Source organism: Marmota flaviventris, chromosome 12 (assembly GCF_047511675.1).
Source record: "Marmota flaviventris isolate mMarFla1 chromosome 12, mMarFla1.hap1, whole genome shotgun sequence".
Lineage (NCBI taxonomy): Eukaryota > Metazoa > Chordata > Mammalia > Rodentia > Sciuridae > Marmota > Marmota flaviventris.
Genome location: NC_092509.1, coordinates 98266619 through 98285096, shown reverse-complemented (window position 1 = coordinate 98285096; position 18478 = coordinate 98266619). Strand labels below are relative to the sequence as shown.

Genomic DNA, 18478 nt, shown 5'->3' with positions numbered 1-18478 from the left:
TATTGGGGTATCATCTTTTCCTATGAATCTTTTTTCCTGACTTTCAGGATTTTACCAATGTTTTCTATTCCAGTTTCCTCCTTGTTTTTGGCGAATAGATTCTATCTTTTGCCCCCACTTAAACTTCCACAGGATTACTTCACAGCATCTTATGGATAAGACCTTTGAATTTCCTTACTAATCTAAAGGTCCCTACAGTTGTAACTATACCAAGTTTCTCATAGAATCATTTATCGTAGGGTCAGGCATGGTGGCATATGCCTGTAATCCCAGCCACTGAGGCTGGAGGATTGCAGGTTCGAAGCCAGCCTCAGCAACTTATCAAGGACCTAAGCAACTTAGCAAGGCCCTATCTCAACATAAAAAATAAAAGGCTGGGATGTGGCTCAGTGGTTAACCACCCTTGGGTTCAATCCCTGGTACAAAAAAGAATCCTCATTGCTTTTTGTATATTAGTAGTTAACTTCATTCTTGCATCTTAGAGGTAAGCATTTTGAGTTCTGAAGAACTTGTCAACATAGTACCATACAGGCAGAAGAGAAGGCTGATTGTCCTGATTAGAATTCTTACAACACACAGATTTTTAACTTCTGACATGGAAATTCATCCTAAACCTCAACCAGACAGCTGTGCAGAGTTCTTGAGATTTTCCCCTTGAGTTGGGGTGTATCTGCCAGTTTGGTCGTGTGTCCTTAAATACATGCAGGAGGCCAAAGCCTGATTTGTGTTCCTCACAGGCTCACCACATACAAATCCTCTTGCAGGCTAAATTTCAGGGTCTGTGTGCTTCTCAATTGTATTAGAATGACTGGTATTAGAATTTGAAAAGGGCAGCCAGGAGTGAGGGGAGATGTTCTGTTACTGGATGGATCTTACCTATTGTGTTTGCCTAAAAAACAACTTCCTGCAGCCCTCATTTTGTAAGATTGGTTTCCATAGTGGGGTTTTGTGGGGTAAGTAGCAATAAAAACCCCAGGGAACCATGGCATTAAGTCACCATTTGTAAGGTTTTGGTCTTGCGTAGACATTGGATATTGTGCTGTGAAATGGAAATGACAGTGACATCCACTCTTATTAAAGAGCCCCTAATCTCATCCTGACAGAGGAGAACTTTGTGAGCCACCAAATGCTTCAGGAGTGATGTAAATTAACTTGAAAATGAAGGAGCAGGAACGCAGCAGGTGTGGGGTTGGCAGTAGGCACACAACAGAAGGGGACGTAGATCCAGACTTGACAGGTGGCGTGTGCCCCTCGCTGCACAAATGTAGAGTGTCCCAGGCCTCCAATAAGTTTAGAACCTGAGTGGCCAGGAAGACCCTCAGGAGTGTCCATGGTCTCATCAGGAAGCCTGGCTGTGCCCTGCCTCTAGAGAGGTCAGGTTCCACCCATGATGCCCCCCAGTGTACTGTGGCAGAGATGTTAAAGCAACTATTGGCTTATAGATGAACCAGGAAACATTCATCTCCTGTTTTCAGAGTTTTATTGATTGAGAGAGAGAGACTTGATTTGTACCCAAAGATCGTTTTCAAGACAGATGGTTCTGTTACCGCTGTTGGCCGGTGACGAGTCCTTGCTTCCCCAATGTTGAAGAATAACACCAGAAAAGCACGCCGAGGCAAGGTCAGAGTAGAAATTAGAAGTTTATTAAAGGACTGCAGAAAAGACTTCTCCCTGAGGAAGAAGGGGACCCAAGAGGTGGAATCCGTGGAAGTGCGGTTGTCTCCCCTTTTTATAGTTTTGGTGATGGAATGTAAGGGGAAGGCCCGAGGGGTGGGACACAGGTGGGCCAAACAAGTAATCTGGGCAGGAAGGACTTCATTATCACTTCTTGGGATGGGCTATCTCCAAATCTGTTGGGGCTGTTCCCACGGTTCTATTAACATTTCTTTGGGGTGGACTTTGGCCTAGGGCCTTTCATTAACATTTCATGAGTTGTCCTGCGTTTCATTGTCAGCATGGCCTCCATTTTAGATTTCACTTGATATGATATTAGACCCAATTTACCTAACTACACTGACTACCTAACTTTAAATCTGGCTTCAGTTCTGCCCACCTTCAGCAAGTTTGGGAGTATCCATAAAGCTTGTTCTACTCAGATGACTTCAGAAAATGTGTCACATACCCACTTTATTTTAGGAAGACATTATTAAAATGAAGATTTTGATTCTGTAGGTCCAAGAGTCTGAGAGTGCCTTTCTGACAAGCTCCCACACAGTGCCAATGCCAGGATGCTTGCTGAGGAATCCTAGCTGTTTGTAGTTCTCACAATAGCCTCTAGATGTCCCCATCATCCGTGAGCTCTTGTTCTTAGATACTACAGCCACTACTCTCCAGCCTCTGAGAATACTGTGCTAACAGTTTGTTGAAATATTCAGAGATTTGTCTAGATACTGGTGTTTGGATTTATTGTCTCTATTTAGGACTCTTTGGTGAAAAGAATTTGCTTTTTTTTTTTTATATCAAGAATGATGTAAATTAACTACCTGAAATTAAACTCAGGCACTCGACCACTGAGCCACACCCCAACCCTATTTTTTACTTTATTTAGAGACAGGGTCTCACTGATTTGCTTAGTGCTTCACCATTGCTGAGGCTGATTTTGAACTCAAGAGCCTCCTGCCTTAGTCCGGAGCCACTGGGATTAAGGTATGCACCACCACACTCAGTTCCCCTTTTTTTTTTTAGGAAAAAAAAGTTTCTTGAAATCAAGTTCCTGTTAACCTAGTTTATTTACCATTAAATGCTAAATCCAAACCAGAGCATCTCAGAAATTAGCAGTTATCACTAGATGACAGTTGTAAGTAAAGATAGTTGTTTCCATAGTCTTAAAACTTGTTTTTGTTTTGTTTTGTTTTTTTGTACTGGGATTGAACTGAGTGGCACATAACCACTGAGCTACAGTCCCAGATGTTATTTTTTATTATTTTTTTTTAATTTTGAGATGGTCTCTTACTAAGTTTCTTTAGGGCCTCACTAAATTGCTCAGGCTGGCTTTGAACTTGAGATGCTTCTCCTCAGCCTCCCAAGCCCCTGGGATTACAGCTGAGGGCCACTGGTTTGTTATCGGTAATTTGAGAGTAAGTACAAGAGATTGAACCCAGAGCTTTATGCATGCTAAGCAGACTCTCTACCATGAGCTTCACCCTAGCCCTGTTATTAGTAATTTTATCACCATAAATTCACCTATAAATATCAATATTAACTAATGGCAAGCAAGCTTCCTCCAGTAGTCTATTTTATATATTATATAAATAAATATGTATGAAAATAAAGTATTGAGTGTTTATGATGCACTCAAATTAGCTCATTTAATCTTAGCAGCATTCCCATGACTGTTTTATGGGTGGGGAAATTGAAGTTACACAAATAGAAAGTGGTAGAACCTGTTTAGTTATTCACTATGCTAGATTGCCTTTCATGCTCAAACAATATTTGCTGAATAAGTTAATGTTTTTAGTTTTCAAATAAGCAGAAAGATATATATTAGCTCCTTGCCACTATAACAAATACCTGAGATAATTATAAAGGAAATTTTATTTTGGTTCATGGTGTGGGAGATTCTATCTATGGTCAGGGAGACCCATTGCTTTTAGGCCTCTGGTTGGGGGAAGAAGGAAGCAGTGCATCATGGCAGGAATATGTGGCAGAGCAGAACTGCCCACTTCATGGTCAGGGAGCAAAAAAGGAAGAAAACAGGATCCCATAGTCCCTTTGTCATATCCAGTTATTCAAAGACCTCCCACTGGCCTCCAACTACCTCCCAATAGCACCAAGCTGAGGACCAGTTCTCTACCATGGGGTCTTGGGGTGGCACTTAGATCCAAACTATGAGGCTGGGGATATAGCTCAGTTGGTAGAGTGCTTGCCTTGCATGCACAAGGCCCTGGGTTCTATCCCCAGCACCACCACCATACACACACACACACACACACACACACACAAAATCCAAACCAAGGTTAACTATCCTCTGAATGATTCTACTTGGTTTTTCCAAGTAAGTCATGCTGTACTGGTGCCTTAGCTGCTGCTCTGAAAAGTTTGGGTTCCCTTTTGACATCACTGTGAGACACAAAATACATAACTTTGCTTGTCAACTGAGCTTTCATGGTATTCTGACAAAGGTGCTTATCTGGCCTCTGTGGCTATTTGAATAAAAAGGCAAATTTGGTGAGCTGTTGAGATTGGAGCAGCCCCTGGCATTGAGTGTGATCTAAGATTGGCATGAACCGAGGGGGCAGTTTATGATATTTGCAAGGTCTGGTGCTCAGATTCACTGACCAACTGGAGAGCCCAGCCTCAAAGTCACTAAACAAGATAGTGGCCAGGTAGGTCCCTTGATCTGTCTCTACAGTGGTTTCCAATGAGGACAAGATAACTCTGAAACTTAAAACAATCTGTCCTGTGCTCCACATTATGAAGAAGGAAATCCAAGGGAAAGAGGCCCTCAAAGGCATGCTGGTGGTGACTGATGGCTGCTCATAGTCACAAACACTTGAAAGTTACAAACCTAGCTGAGAGTGTACTGAGCATGTAGCCTTCTTTTTCATGAGATATAATTACTCAACAGGAGACCTCATGATTTCCCCATAACTTGGAGGGTGGTTTCCAAACCCCAAATAGCTCCAAACTTGAAACCTTCAGCTTCCTCTTGTTTTTGGTGGAAGCCTGCTGATTATTTGCAGAGGGCCACCTCCGCCAGACAGGATTCTTCCTGCGTGCGTTCTTCCCAGGGCCTCTGCACAGTTGACTCCCCTGGCTGAGAGGGTATCCCCAGCTTCCTCTAATAGTTTGGCAGGAAGTTGACTGTAGACGAAGGGGCCAGGCACGAAGGTGTGTCCTTATTTGGTAGACCTCAGATGGGCCAACAGAGGTACCCGAAAATAATAATGATTGACAGTGGGCATTTCAAGGCCTGGTGTCACCGCCTTTGCAACCGCAGGCGTGCCCCAGAAACAGACTACCCTGGGAGCTGGCGGGGTGGACAGGACCTATCCCGGGACACCAGCCCGGGTTTCGGTTCCCGCCCGGGTCACGTGTTGAGAGAGCAGGCAGCCGGGCCGGCCGGTCGCCATAGCAACAACCACCCCGGGCCCACGCCCGCCTCACGGCCCCGCCCGGGCCTTAAAGAGCCGGAGCGGCCGCGGCGGGAGGCGGCAGAGCCCGGCCATGCCTCGCGGCCCGCGGCCCCCGCTCTGGCTCGGGCTCCTGCTGCTGCTGCCGCTCGCCGCCGCACCTGGGCACGGCGGCGCCGAGAGGCCGTGGGAGGGGACCGACGAGCCGGGCTCGGCGAGGGCCTGGCTGCGGGCGGCCGGAGCCCTCTCCAGGCGGTACTGGACGCTCTTCAGCTGCCAGCTGTGGCCCGACGACTGTGACGAGGCCGACGCCGCCGCGGGGCGCGGGGGTAAGCGCCGTCCGCGCGGCCGACCGCCGGGGCCACCTGCCGCTCCGGGCGCGGGATGCCCCTTCTGGCGGCATCCGGCGGGCGCCCCAGCGGCCGGCGCCGGGTTCGCCAGCCTGTGGCTCGCGGCTGGGGGCAGGGGCCGCCCGCCGCCCCACCTGGTCCCTGCGCCTCCAGACACGCCCCCGCCGCGTCCTGCGCGGTCTCCCGCCCGCCCCGCAAGCCCAGCGGGCTGCCCTTTCCCGCCTTCTGGTGACTTTAAGGAAGGTCCGCCGCGGACGCAGCTGGTGGCTGCCCTCCAGCCCCGGAACCCCTCCTCCCCTGCTGCTCGCGGAGACGCTGCTCGCGGAGACGCCGCTTGAGCACGTGCAGTGGGCGGAACCTGGGCAGGGGGAGTTGGGACTTGAGTTTTGGTTCTGGCGTTGTCATTAGCAAATTGGGTGGTATGGTTGTCGCTTCACTGTTCACTGCCGTGGGCCAAAGGCTCTCGTCCTTGTCTCACAGCCCCTCTTTTTCCAGGCTGGAGCCTCCCTGGTTTGGGTCAACGGTGCCTGGATATCCTCACTACGTGGTACTGTGGCTTCCAGGACTGCTGCACTGGCGGGGACTGCAGGATCTCCAACAACTTTCCAGGTTAGACCCAGGCTTGGTTTCCAAAGGCAGGGATGTACGGGGAGGCAGGGATGTATGTACGGGGAGGCGAGGTCACTACTGGGGTGCAGGTGAACTTTTGCCATGCTGCCCAACTCCCCTAGTGCAGGAATTGTCACACTGAAATTGCACTCAGGTCTGCAATTATTTGAGAATCTTCTTTGGATAAGACATGAAACTACTAGGCTTTCCAGAAATAACACCCACCAAAATGGGAATAATGTGAGACCAATATTAGTGGTGTCCTTAATGGATTTTGCATTCACTCATTTAAACACAGAGGCCAGAGCACTTCCATTCTATGTGGGTTTTTTGTTTGTTTGTGTTGTACTGAAGATGGAACCCAGGGCCTCACACATTCTAGGCAAGTGCTCTAACAGTGAGTGACACTGTTACTTGAATCAAGGAGAAGTCCCTTTTTTACCTTTTGTTTCATGGCTGCTCAGCTTGTTGGAATCCATGGGAATACCATGAACATGTCATATCAGACTTAAGACAACTGGGAGGAAGGGACACTACCAGGGTAGGACAGGCTGCTGATTGCCACTGGCTGTCCCTTGTTGAGACTGAAGATTTTCCTCTGCCTATTTGCCATCTCTCACCATGTTCTACCATGGGAATTGGTCCAAGGAAAAAGAGCAACTAATGTCTATGGAGCTCCTACTATGTACTAAGCATGGTGCTAGGAGTTTTGCTGGGATTAACCCTTAATACAACATATCTGTGACCTTTGGGAGAGTCAGGCCCAGAGCACCTTGCTTCTCTAAACAATAATAGTAACCTAGTTCACGCAAGAGAACCAATCAGAAATTGTGTTGTGATTCCAAGTGTCCCTTTCTAACCTTTAGCCAACAAATGTCTGGGGACACAACTTGGGTTTCCAGTTTATTTTGGATCAGTGACGATGCGTCAGCAGCTGACAGAAATAGGAGATGGTTTCTGATTATAAACAAATCCATATTAGCGATCACATGGATTGAAAACTGTCCTACCCGTGTGCCTGCAAATGTTCTCCTTCAAGTTCAACTGCATGTGAAGTTCTGCTAAGTAATCTTCCTCTCTTGATGTTTTATTCAGTTCAGGAGACTTTATTTGCATACTAAAGGGATTTGCATTTAACTCTCAGAGGGCAATTCTTAGCCTAGCCTGTTAAAGGACCACTGCATCGGTGGTTTGCAGAAGTTCCCTATTTTCCCCAGAAGTGGTTTCCTGCCTAGAGTTTCCCTGATCCCAGCACTTCCATCTCCAGAAATGAGACCCACCCTAGATAGTAGGCCACTTAATTGGAAGAAGTGCCAGTGACACAGTATGTCTAGGGACAGGGCCTGGCACAAGACAGAATACCAGACTACACAGAGTGTGAATTTGGATTTCTGCTGATTCAGAATAAGACTTTAGATGTGAGTCGGCAGGTCACCTCTCTGAAAGGTCTGGGAATCCAGATTGTTCTGGCGGGGGAATCGGAAACACCTGTGCTGGCAAATTTTGGACAGTCCTTCCCAAATCTGTTTCCTCAACTTTATTTATTTATTTATAATTTATTTTTTAGTTTTTGGCAGACACAACATCTTTGTTTGTATGTGGTGCTGGGGATCGAACCCGGACCGCACGCATGCTAGGCGAGCGCGCTACCACTTGAGCCACATCCCCAGCCCCTTTCCTCAACTTTAAAGGGGGAATAATAGTACGTGCCTTACAGAATTACTGTGAAAGTTAAATATAAAACAGCACAGTTTTGAGTACAGGAAAAATAGCAGTAGAAGTTAATTTTCCGTCCTGTGACGCTACTAGTTTTGAAGTGATGTGATACTCCAGTAGACCTTGACCTGGTTGGCTCAAGGTGCCAAACCAGTTGATCCAGAACTCAGAATGGCAGTGCCTCAGGCCAGCTGGCAGCACACCTCACCTCCACCAGGATGCCCAGCGCAGGGCTGTGTTCCCCGCGGGCACTGTGGACAAGAGTTTGCTGAATTGAAATAGAAGGAATAAACAGGTTTCTCCATAAAGCTTTCCAGGAGGCCTGAAGATAAAGAATGGGGGCAGCCTAGGATGTGGGCAGGGTCCTTCCTCCAAACTGGTCTGTGCCCACATCCTGGGATGTCTTCAGAAAGGGTGATTCTGTTCTCTCCCCGAGTTCAATCTCGATTTCTCAAACTTCAGAAAATGGCCTTTGAATCCATTCTGCTGCAAGGTCTGCCCTCTAAGTCCAAATGGCATGAATCAGTGATCCACCCTAGGAGTGACCAGAGATGCTTGGCTGGCCACGCCCCCACCTGCGGGAGTCATGCCCGTGTGTGCCACTCACTGTGGCCTCCTCTTTCCTGCCCCCAGGCTTGGAATCGAACCTGAGTGTGCGCCTGCATGGCCAGCATCTGGCCCGCGAGCTGGTCCTGAGAACAGTGAGGGGCTACTTAGAGATGCCCTGGCCAGAGAAGGCCCTGGCTCTGTCGTTCCATGGCTGGTCTGGCACAGGCAAGAACTTTGTGGCGCGCATGCTGGCAGAGAACCTCTATCGGGACGGGCTGAGGAGCGACTGTGTCAAGATGTTCATTGCCACGTTCCATTTCCCACACCCCACGTATGTGGACCTGTACCAGGTGAGGCGGGCAGCGCTGGGAATGCACCCAGGGCTGGGGCTGGAGCGAGGCCTCTGCTGAGGGAGACCCAAGCCTGAAAGGAGGTGGGCTCTGGGAAGCCTCGGGAAGGGCAGGACCCAGGTGGCGGTGTGTGACAGAATGTGACAGTGGCCCCCATCCTTCAGAGGAACAACTGCTGTTTTAGACTCCACAGTCATGCACGAGAAGCCAGACGCAGCTTAACAGAATCAGTCGTGTATTGACTTTTGTGTTAGGGAAGTGGGGAAATGAGAGGAAAGCAAAACCGTTGCTATGATCTCCGGGCACGGACCCAACCTGGCTGGCTCGCAGCAGTGTCCGTGTGTCAGCTCTTGCCCCGTGCTGTTCCACACTATTGCAATTTTATTGGACGGAAAGTTGCACATCCTGGGCTGGGGTTGTGGCTCAGCGGTAGAGCGCTCGCCTCGCATGCACGAGACCCTGGGTTTGATCCTCAGCACCACGTAAAAATAAATAAGTGAAATAAAGGTATGTGTCCAACTACAACTAAAAAATAAATATTAAAAAAAAAAAGAAGCATATCCTGCCTTTTTAAAAAAAAAATGTGGTGCTGGGGAGGGAACCCAGGGCCTCCAGTATGCTAGGCCAGCTCCATCCCCCGCGGTGTAGTGTTTTAAAAGGAGGCAGCCATATCAGGTGGTTCTCCATGTCTTCCCATAACCGCTCATCATAGCCAGCAAGTGGGAGGACAGAAAGTTCCCTTGCTGCTCTGCGGGTCCGGTTTCTTCCCAGTCAGACCTGTAGCACTTAAAATCGGTCAGGAAAATGTGCCAACTCCTTCAGCTGCAAGACTAAGGGGATGGTGCTCCTGGCTTTAGCTTTTAGTCATCACAGACATCTCTGAGAACGGAGTTGCCCTTTCAGTATGACCTAGAGGGCAAGGGCAGGGTGAACTGTCCTGAACTCCAGATGGCCTCAGGGCAGGCGGCCAACAGCTGGGCCTTCTCAGGAGAAATTACCTGATTCTGTGGATCCCAACTTCCCCACTGTAAAAATTGGCATGTCCACACACACCCGTGCACTCGGGTGACGGGGGGCTGAAGTCAGACTCTGAGGAGGTTAGAGAGGGACAGGGAGTGTAGGCTGGGGTAAGAAGTTGGGAACAACAGCTCTGGGAACACCAAAGAAGCTTCTGTTCCATTGAGGGTTTATTCTCTTGGCTATAACGAGAGCCCACCATCTCTGGGAGCCCCTGCATTACAGGTTGTCTGGGCCCCAGAAGGCGCTCAGGAGTGTCACCTCCCTGAGATCTTGGCCCAGCCTGGGAGCAGTGGGCACGCTGCTCCTGGGAGCGCAGGCAGGGGAGTGGCTGCCTCTGGCCCTTGAGCCCCTCCTGCCTGTCACCCCCACAGCAGAGCCTGACCCCTGCCCTTGGGGAGTTGACTTGACAGGTACTTCCAGGATGGGACCTAGGCCTGGAGAGGAGGGAGAAGGCTGGAGTGGGGGCTTGTGCCCAGGGACACAAGGGGTTCTTTCCACTGCCCCCAGGCCCCTTCCTCTCCCCAGACTAGGGCTGCCAACCTTCAGGTTCAGGAAAATCATCTGGAAACCTGTTGGCGAACAGGTGCGAGCTTCGCCCCCAGGGCTTGGATCCCAGTCCCAGGCAACCCACTGCAGAAATGCTGGGGAAACTGGTGCCCTGACCCGGACTGTGGCTGGAGGGTGGGATGTGTCCTCAGGTCTCCACAGCTCCCTGTGTCCTGTGCAGGAGCAGCTGACCAGCCAGATCCAGGGGACGCAGCAGCGCTGCCCGCAGAGCCTGTTCATCTTTGACGAGGCTGAGAAGCTGCACCCGGGGCTGCTGGAGCTCCTAGGGCCCCACTTGGAACGCCACGCCACTGAGGGCCACAGCACTGAGTCTCCGAGGAACATCTTTCTTTTTCTCAGGTGAGGTCTGAGTGAGGGGAGGTGTGGCAGGCGGTGGAGGGCTTCTTTGCCATTCCAGACAGCTCATTAGCTCAAAATCAAGTACCAATGACCCTGAGAGGTCCCAAGGCAGCTGCTCAGAGGGCCGAGTAGTTCCTCCCCAGCCCCAGAGGCCTGAAGGTCTCTTTCTGCCAAGAGGCAGCGCTGGCCAAACCCTGCGGTGAGTGTGGTTAGATCTGTGATGCCTGCAGGACTTGCCACAGGGCTACATTTCCCTGCTTCTGTTTTGCTGAGTGTCCCAGGCTCTTGAAGTGGCCCTGCAGGAAGCAAACAGAAATAACTTGTTCAACTCTGTCTCTTTATGGAGGCTTTGGCTTGAAGCTTTGCACCAGCTTCTTGCAGACTCCCTAGAAGTCAAAGCAGTTGCTTCCCCACAGGCTGCTGGCTCCTCCTCCCCACCCCTGGCCGCCCCTGTTGCCGGGGGTTTTCAGGGCACACCTGGTGAGGATGGGGAGTGGGGACGATTTCGCCCAGGCTGGGAGCATGGAGGGGTGAGCTGTGGACAGCAGGCCTGGCTTCCTGCGGACCCTTGGGACGGGTTTAAACTAGTGCCAGGTCAGGATTCTGGTGTGATGGCGAGTCCACCCTGCCGTGCAGGCTTGTGGGACGTGAGCTGTGGGGAGGACGAGGGTCCCCGGGTGAGTTGAAGAGAGACGTCTGATACAGTCTGCGTGCCCAGAGTCAGGAGTTGAGGACAGGTCGCTTCTTGGGTTCTCAACCTTCTCCCCAGGTTCTAAGCAGCAGGCTCAGGACTCCTCCTGGGGCAGTGAGTCAGAGGAGGCCAGATAGAGGAGTGGCCTTGGCCCTAAGGCTTCTCCACAGAAGCCCTCAGGTCGTGGGGTGCGGGTGCTGGGGACCCTCTGAACTGCTGCTGCAGAAGCCAGTCCCCTCCTGCGGGATGAAGCTTGGGGACCACCACGGGGACCACCTTTCACTTTTTTAAATGATTTGTTAAAATATTTTTTTAGATGTAGATGGACACACACCTTTATTTTATGTATTTTTATGTGGTGCTGAGGATGGAACCCACAGCCTCACACATGGCCTGCGAGCGCCCTGCCACTGAGCCGCAGCCCAGCCCCCCTTGCACTTTTGTTAGAAGTATCTCCTCCCGCTCCTGGACGGGGCAGTGGGCCGCTGCCTCCTGGCCCCCTCCTCCACCACCTCTCCACTTGGAAAGGCCTCGCCCCTGCTGGCCGTGGTCGCTGAACCTGACCCAGTGCCCTGGACTCCAGGCAGACGTCTGCCTTTGCGGCATTCTGATTGTCGGCCAGCCGGTACTGCTGTCTGTCTCCTGGGCAGTCCCACTCCCCCAGTGACCTGACTGGTGGACTGAAGCAGGCCGCGTGGCTGCACACCCACCGCTAGCCACCTGGGGTGGAGGCAGTGCCCGGGGAGTCGTCCTGCTAGACCAGTCCCCCACAGGAGGAAGCAGCTAAGCCTGCCCTCCCGGGAGGAGGACACAGCTGTGACAAGGACTCGAAGGGTCACTTAAATGTGGCCTTTGGTTGCAGTGGCTCGGGCACTGGCTTGTACCAAGGCCTCCCACCAAGGAGAAGCTGTGGGCAGGCTGCCATTGTCCACCCCCGGTCATGCAGGGCCACATCCAGCAGCGCCCCCCACAACCCCACACCCGGCTGCCCTGAACTCCTGAGGCCAGGCGTCCAGCGACGGTGGGTGGGGAAGCCGTGTATGGGGGCGCTGCGTCTCTGGACTTCCGCTGAGGTCCATCGTGGGAAGCACCTCCCCTTCGTGGTGAGGAGTACTGTACTGGACGACAAGCAATTTGAGCTGCCAACGTGACTAAGTCACACCCGGGGAACACCTGCCATTTAACCCTGGGAAATAGCCCAACTTGCTGTTTGCACTGAGGCCTGAGTGGCTTTGGTGGCCTGCCCTCTGTGGCGCCTGATGGCAGGTGGGAGGGGGTGACACCTGGCAGGGCCCATGCCCAGCGTGTGTAGAAGCCAACACGGGCGGCCCCAGCTGTGAGCAGGAGCTGGGTCGGCTCCCCCAACAGGGAGACAGGGAGACGGGAGGCCGCTCACACCTCCCGCCCTCGGAGGGTGTGGCTCCGGAGGCCGGGCGCACTGGCCTGCACCTGTACACCAGGCCAGGGACTGGTGGGCGCCCTGGTCCATCCGGCGACCGCCGAGGTCGCCCCTTCTAATTTAGGTTCTGTCCTTCAGGTTCTGTTTGGGGACACTTCCCGCTCCCCCAGGCTCGGGAGGTCGTTTTAGGGAGGGTCCCGGGGCCTGTCCTGAAGCACGGCTCACTGGTGGTCAGAGCCTGGAGGTGCTGTTCCAGGGCACGGTTCCCGAGGTGGCAGTGAAGCAGGGAGTGAGCCTGTGGGGCTTGGGGTGTCGGAGCCTGGCCCTAGGTCGGCCAGAACCCGGGCGCCTCCTGTCTGGTGGCCAGAAACCAACCTTGACTACTCCTGCTCATTTCTACCCGGTAGAAGGCTCGGGAAGGGTCACGGGCAGGACCCCAGTGGGGTGGGGAGCTGTAAAGAAAGAGGGAATGAGGCCCATTTACCTGGGGCCGCTGCCAGGCAAGGCAGGGACAGTGCCAGCACAGGCGGGGAGCCCTGCGACTCTGAGAGCTCGGACCTCCCCCAGTGACCTGTGTGTGGTGGCTGCCCGTTTTCTGACTCGGGCACCTTTGGTCAGGTTTCCTTCTCTCAAAGAGATCAGGGTTGACCTGCCTCTGTTCTTCAGGGAGGAGCAGTCGGTGCTGCTCTGTTCCGGGTCATTGTCGGGGATGGCTGGTCCTGGAGAGAACCTGAGTCCCTTCCTCGGGGTCTCGGGCCGATGAGCTTGGATGTGGTCCTGTCCCAGGCCCACAGAGGGCTGGTGAATAGAGGTGCCTTCTGGGCCTGGTTGGCAGGGGGCCTGGGGGTAAGGTCCTTCCTGGGGGAAGTGTCTGTCTACAGGTGGCCTGGTGGTGGCAGCCCTGAGGAGCTGAAGACAAGGGGAGGGGGTGGAGAGAGGGGCCTCCTGGTCATGCCTCGTGGTGAGGTAAAGACGTGGCCTGGGGAGGGGGAGGCAGACCAGAGGGGACATTCAGAAGGGAGTTGGAGGTGGCGTGGACCAATGCACAGCCATGTCCATTTATCTAATGCGCACTGTGGAGCCGCTGCTGTGTGCCGAGCACTGGGCTAGGTGCTGGGGCTCCTTAGAGAAATAGGCCACGCTTCCTGTTCCCCACCCACTTGGAGTCTGGTGGCCTCCTGGGTGGAAGCGGGAAGGCCCTGGGGTCTGCCCAGGAGCTGGTGAGTCAGCCCCGCTGGTCTGGCCCTTACCCCAGGAGCTGCCTTTCATGCCAGTGGAGACACAAGTACCTGCCTCTGCCTCCTGTGGGGAACGTGGGAGGGGGCAGTCCCTTGGCAGCAGGGTGACCTTGCCTCTGCTGAAGGCCCTCAGGCGTCCAGATGACCTGTGGCCCTTCCTACAGAGGTGGGGGCTGGGGAGCAGGGAGCAGTGCTGTCAGCAGCTTCTCCACAGGCAGGTGTCTGGACAAGTCTGGCTGAGCAGCTGACCTGGAGGAAGGGGAGGGGATGCCCTTGTCCCCGCAGTGCCCACAGCCCCTGGTAAAGTCTGTCATCAGGAGTACATTGGTCCCCTCAGGAAGGACCACGCAGCCAGACAGCCCGTCCGTCCTGGCTTAGCTGCTGGGCAGGCAGGGTGCCCCCGGGGGGGGAGATGTGAGCGGGGAGCACCCAGCCCCTCTCCCTGCCTGGGCGCCTTGCTCACGGTGTGCTCAAATGCTAAATGAGCCCGGAAGTGAGTTGACACACAGGAGGGTGACCCGGGGGACTCAAGGTCCACTGGAGGGGAGGAATGGAGGAGCTGGACCCTGCTCCTTGCTGCCCGCCTGCCACAGTCCTTCGTTGCCACCTTCCCGTCCTGCTGTGGAGAGGCAGGTGGCAGAGCCAGAGAGGCCCCGGCGGAGCTGGCCAAGGAGCTGCCTGGGGCTGCAGCCTTGGGGTGGGGGTGAGGGTGGGAGGGAGGTGGGTGCCTGCGCTGGGAGGGGGCCGCGCTCCCGCCCCAGGTCTGTGCACCTCTGTGCTAGCTCCTGTTGGTGGCTCTCTGGGTTCCTCGCCTTATCCCCTGACTAATCCCGTCCTGTTCTGTGCTCCAGACCCCTAATTCCCATTGCCCAGTGACACCCCAGTCCCCCAGAGCCATGGAAGAACACTGGAGCGTGGGGAGCACATTGGCGCCTGTGACGGGAGCAGTCGGAAGCCCAGGGCAGACACATGTCCTCTCTCACTTCTCATGTCCATCAGTGACAGGGTCTTGCCAGAGGTGTTTTCTTTTCTTTCTTTTTTTTTTTGGTAGTGAGACACAATACCTTTATTTATTTATTTTTATGGGGTGCTGAGGATCGAACCCAGGGCCTCGCATGTGCTAGGCAAGCACTCTACCGCTGAGCCACACCCCAGCCCCTCTTTTTTTTTTTTGGTACCAGGAATGAGCCCAGGGACACTTTACCACTGAGCCACATCCCTCAGCCGTATTTATTTTTTATTTTGAGGTAAGGTCTCACTAAGTTGCTTAGGGCCTTGCGAAGTTGCTGAGGCTGGCCTTGATCTTGTGGTCCTCCTCCCTCAGCCTTCCCGGTGGCTGGGATCACAGACAGGCACCACCACACCTGGCTCAGTGGTATTTCTTAATTCTTCTGTCCTTCTCTCCATCATCTGTCACCTCTGAGCATGGGCTGCTGGCAGAAGGCTTGGGGACTAGCTTTCTGCAACCATCCATGGCCCTTCAATCCAGTCTCTGTAGCCCTGAAATGGTCTTTTTAGAACGTAAAACTGACCAGGTCGCCACCCGACGCTCCCCAGCTCCAAGCCCTTCCGTGGTTCCGTGGCCCGTATCTGCAAACATGGCGAGGGCGCCCCCAGAGTCTCAGCCTGCCTTTGATGCTTTGCTGCACAGCCTCCTGGGCCTCTGCGTCAGGCCACACCCCTCCTCCTCGGCTCTGAGGACCGTTACTCGCCCTCTGCCTCGATGTGAGGCTCTCCTTGGTCAGCACTTGCCACGCTGTCCTGGAGCCTCAGGCCCTTGTCCCACAGAACTCAGAGGAGGAACCGCATCTAACCATTGCTGTGCCCTCTGCGCCTGGCAGTTTCCTAAGCGTTTGTCAAAGGGAGCGGGAGAGGGGGTGGCAAGGCAGGACGTCGTCTTTTCTATGCAGATGCTAGTTGTGCCAAGGTCCCCCCGGGAGGGCCGAGGCCGGGCCCGCAGCCTCCACTCTTCCCGCACCGGGGTTTTGGCCTCGTGGTCAGGGAACCCATTGGGAATCTAGGCTTAAAAATACAGCTCTGTCAACAGGCCCTTCGTGTCTCTTTCAGTAACCTCGGGGGCAACGTCGTCAACGAGGTGGTCCTGACATGGCTTAAGGCTGGACGGCCCCGGGAAGAAATTACGATGGAAGACTTAGAGCCCCGCCTCCGAGCCGAGATCATGGGGTCCACAGGTGAGTGACCCACGCACAAGACAAGCCACAGTTGGAGGTGATTAGCGTGAACGCTGGTGGTGTGATTGTGAGGTGCACAGGGGCCCTGACCATCCAGAAGACACGCTCCAGTCATCCCGTGTTGTCAACCGTGGGTGGCACAGGAAGAGTGCCTTTCTGAAAATGCTTTGAAAGAGGCATTGGCACTGGCCCAGGAGACACAGAGGCTCTGAGCAAAGTGTCACTGTGAGACCCTCAGCGGTCAGCCTCCACGGCCTTGTCCAATGGAGGATTGCTCCTGCCACTGGACCAGGCCAGGCACCAGCCACTGCACCCTGCTCACCTGCTCCAGGAGACCCAGTGGTGTGGCTCTTGGCATGTGCTGCAGACAGCCCCCCCGGCACTGCACACGAGACCAAATCCTGCCCATGCTGCGGGTCCTGGGACACAGTAGAGCCCCACTGGGTTCAGCCTCGGGTCAGCTTCCATGTGACTTTGTGTCTTGATTTCAGACAGTGGCTTTGGCCACAGCCGTCTGGTGAAAGAAGACCTGATTGACGTCTTTGTCCCCTTCCTGCCACTGGAATACTGTCACGTGAGGCTGTGTGCTCGCGACGCCTTCCTGAGCCAGGAGCTCCCGCACACAGAAGAGTCCCTGGACGAGATCGCCAAGATGATGACATATGTCCCCAAGGAGGAACAACTCTTTTCTTCCCAAGGCTGCAAGTCTGTTGCTCAGAGAATTACCTACATCCTGCCCTGAAGACTGAATGAGGACTTCCCGGAGCTGCTGGGGTGCCAGCGCATCCAGCAGTCACTAACTAACTAGTGAGTAACAGGAAGGCCTTGATCAGAAGCAGAGCCAGTTCTTCAATCACTTGGTGCCTTAAAGACCCACGTTCCACAACGTGGGCCAGGAGGCCGGAGACAGTCAGCAGGAGGCCACAGATCCCAGGCTCGCAGCCCTGCGGGTGCTCCCCCTGGCCTCGCAGCTCTCCTGGCAGATGGCTGGACTTGGGGGTTGGGCCCGAGGCTGAAGGGTTCTTGGGTTACAGAACAGGGCTGTGGTGGCCCAGCATGGGACTCACCTGGGTTGGCAGGATGGGCAGGCTGGCTTTCAAGCCACTACCCCCAGAGCAATGATGAGCAGCGAGTGGGTGGGTCAGCACAGAGCCTTGGGCTAAGAGGAAAAGGGCAGAGAGTACCTGCAAAGTTCTGAGAGTGTAGGCTAAGCCCTGTTCTGCTCTGCAGGTTGGAAAAAAAAGTTTTTAATTAGGGGCTTTGACATGACTGTCATAAGTAGAGATTAAAATTTTGTATTTTTCTAACCTCCTTGGCCTGCTTGCTCACTGAAACCTAGTAGTTGTGCTCACTTAGCAAAATTTCAAATCCAGGTCATCCTGATGGGGACTGGCAGAGACGGTGGATGCTGGCACTCGGAGCTGGCAGCGTGTGTGGTGGGTCTGCCAGCTTCTGCTTGCTTTGGGACCATGTCAGCTGAGCTGGGTTACACCAGCCTCTTACTGAAGAGGCTCCCAAGGCACAGCGCTCTTGCACGTGAGAACAGTCCCTGCCATAGCCTGGAACAGGAACGAGTCCCTCAGGTCTGAACTCGCGGCCCCATGCCTCTCCACCTCCGTGGTCCCCTCTGTGTCCCCCTCCGTGGTCCTTCCCTTCTGCAGTCCTGGAATACCCGCAGGCCTGTGCTTTTTTGTCGTCATCTTTTCATTTGAAGTCCTCCTTGACCCTCTCATCTTCAGCCCTGTGAAATGGAACACGTCTCTCTCCCTCGCTTAACACTTTATCAGGCTCAAGAACTCAAACAACTGCCCAAGGTTAGGGAGTACTAGCCCTGGCTACGTTAGGCACTCAAGAAGCTGCCCAATAAATGAATCAAAGGAACTTAGTTTCATACCACTCATGGGACAAAAGTAAACTTGGCCTGACTGTACAGTCAGATGAGGCCAGTGAGTTTTTCCCCCTTTTTGATACCAGGGATTGAACTCAGGCACTCAAGCACTGAGCCACATCCCCAGCCCTATTTTGTATTTTATTTAGAGAGAGGGTCTCACTGAGTTGCTTATTAGCACCTTGCTTTTGCTGAGGCTGGCTTTGAACTTGCCATCCTCCTGCCTCGGCCTTCCAAGCAGCTGGGATTACAGGCATACACCATGGTGCCCGCCAGATGAGGCCAGTCTTAGCTGCAAGTTAGCTGTCCTCTGGTCTGGAGCACCTCTGGAAGAATGTGCACCCAGCACTAAATGCTAAATACACACTTCAGAAAGAATGTTCTGTGTTTGTTTTTAAGTCTCGAGACACAAAACAAAACAACCCACATTCTTTTAGCACTGGCCATTCTTTTGGTGTCACAACTACAGGCTCTGAACTGCCCACATGGGAACAGAGA

General features: G+C 53.5%; 1 protein-coding gene across 1 annotated transcript; it reads left to right on the top strand.

Moving 5' to 3' along the window:
- The first annotated feature begins 5152 nt into the window (after nucleotides 1-5152).
- On the top strand, nucleotides 5153-17399 carry Tor3a (torsin family 3 member A). Its single transcript, XM_027935001.2, has 6 exons — nucleotides 5153-5401; nucleotides 5918-6031; nucleotides 8381-8646; nucleotides 10394-10572; nucleotides 15968-16092; nucleotides 16584-17399. The coding sequence occupies exons 1-6, from the start codon at nucleotides 5167-5169 to the stop codon at nucleotides 16832-16834; spliced, it is 1170 nt and encodes a 389-aa protein (XP_027790802.2). The 5' UTR covers nucleotides 5153-5166; the 3' UTR covers nucleotides 16835-17399.
- Nucleotides 17400-18478: the final 1079 nt, after the last annotated feature.

What these genes read in the sequence shown, in the direction of transcription:
- Tor3a (XM_027935001.2), top strand. Translation starts at nt 5,167, where the DNA reads ATGCCTCGCGGCCCGCGGCCCCCGCTCTGGCTCGGGCTCCTGCTGCTG. An exon ending in AACATCTTTCTTTTTCTCAG is followed by an intron (nt 10,573 to 15,967) that starts GTGAGGTCTGAG and finishes TGTCTCTTTCAG; the next exon opens with TAACCTCGGGGGCAACGTCG. An exon ending in CGAGATCATGGGGTCCACAG is followed by an intron (nt 16,093 to 16,583) that starts GTGAGTGACCCA and finishes TCTTGATTTCAG; the next exon opens with ACAGTGGCTTTGGCCACAGC.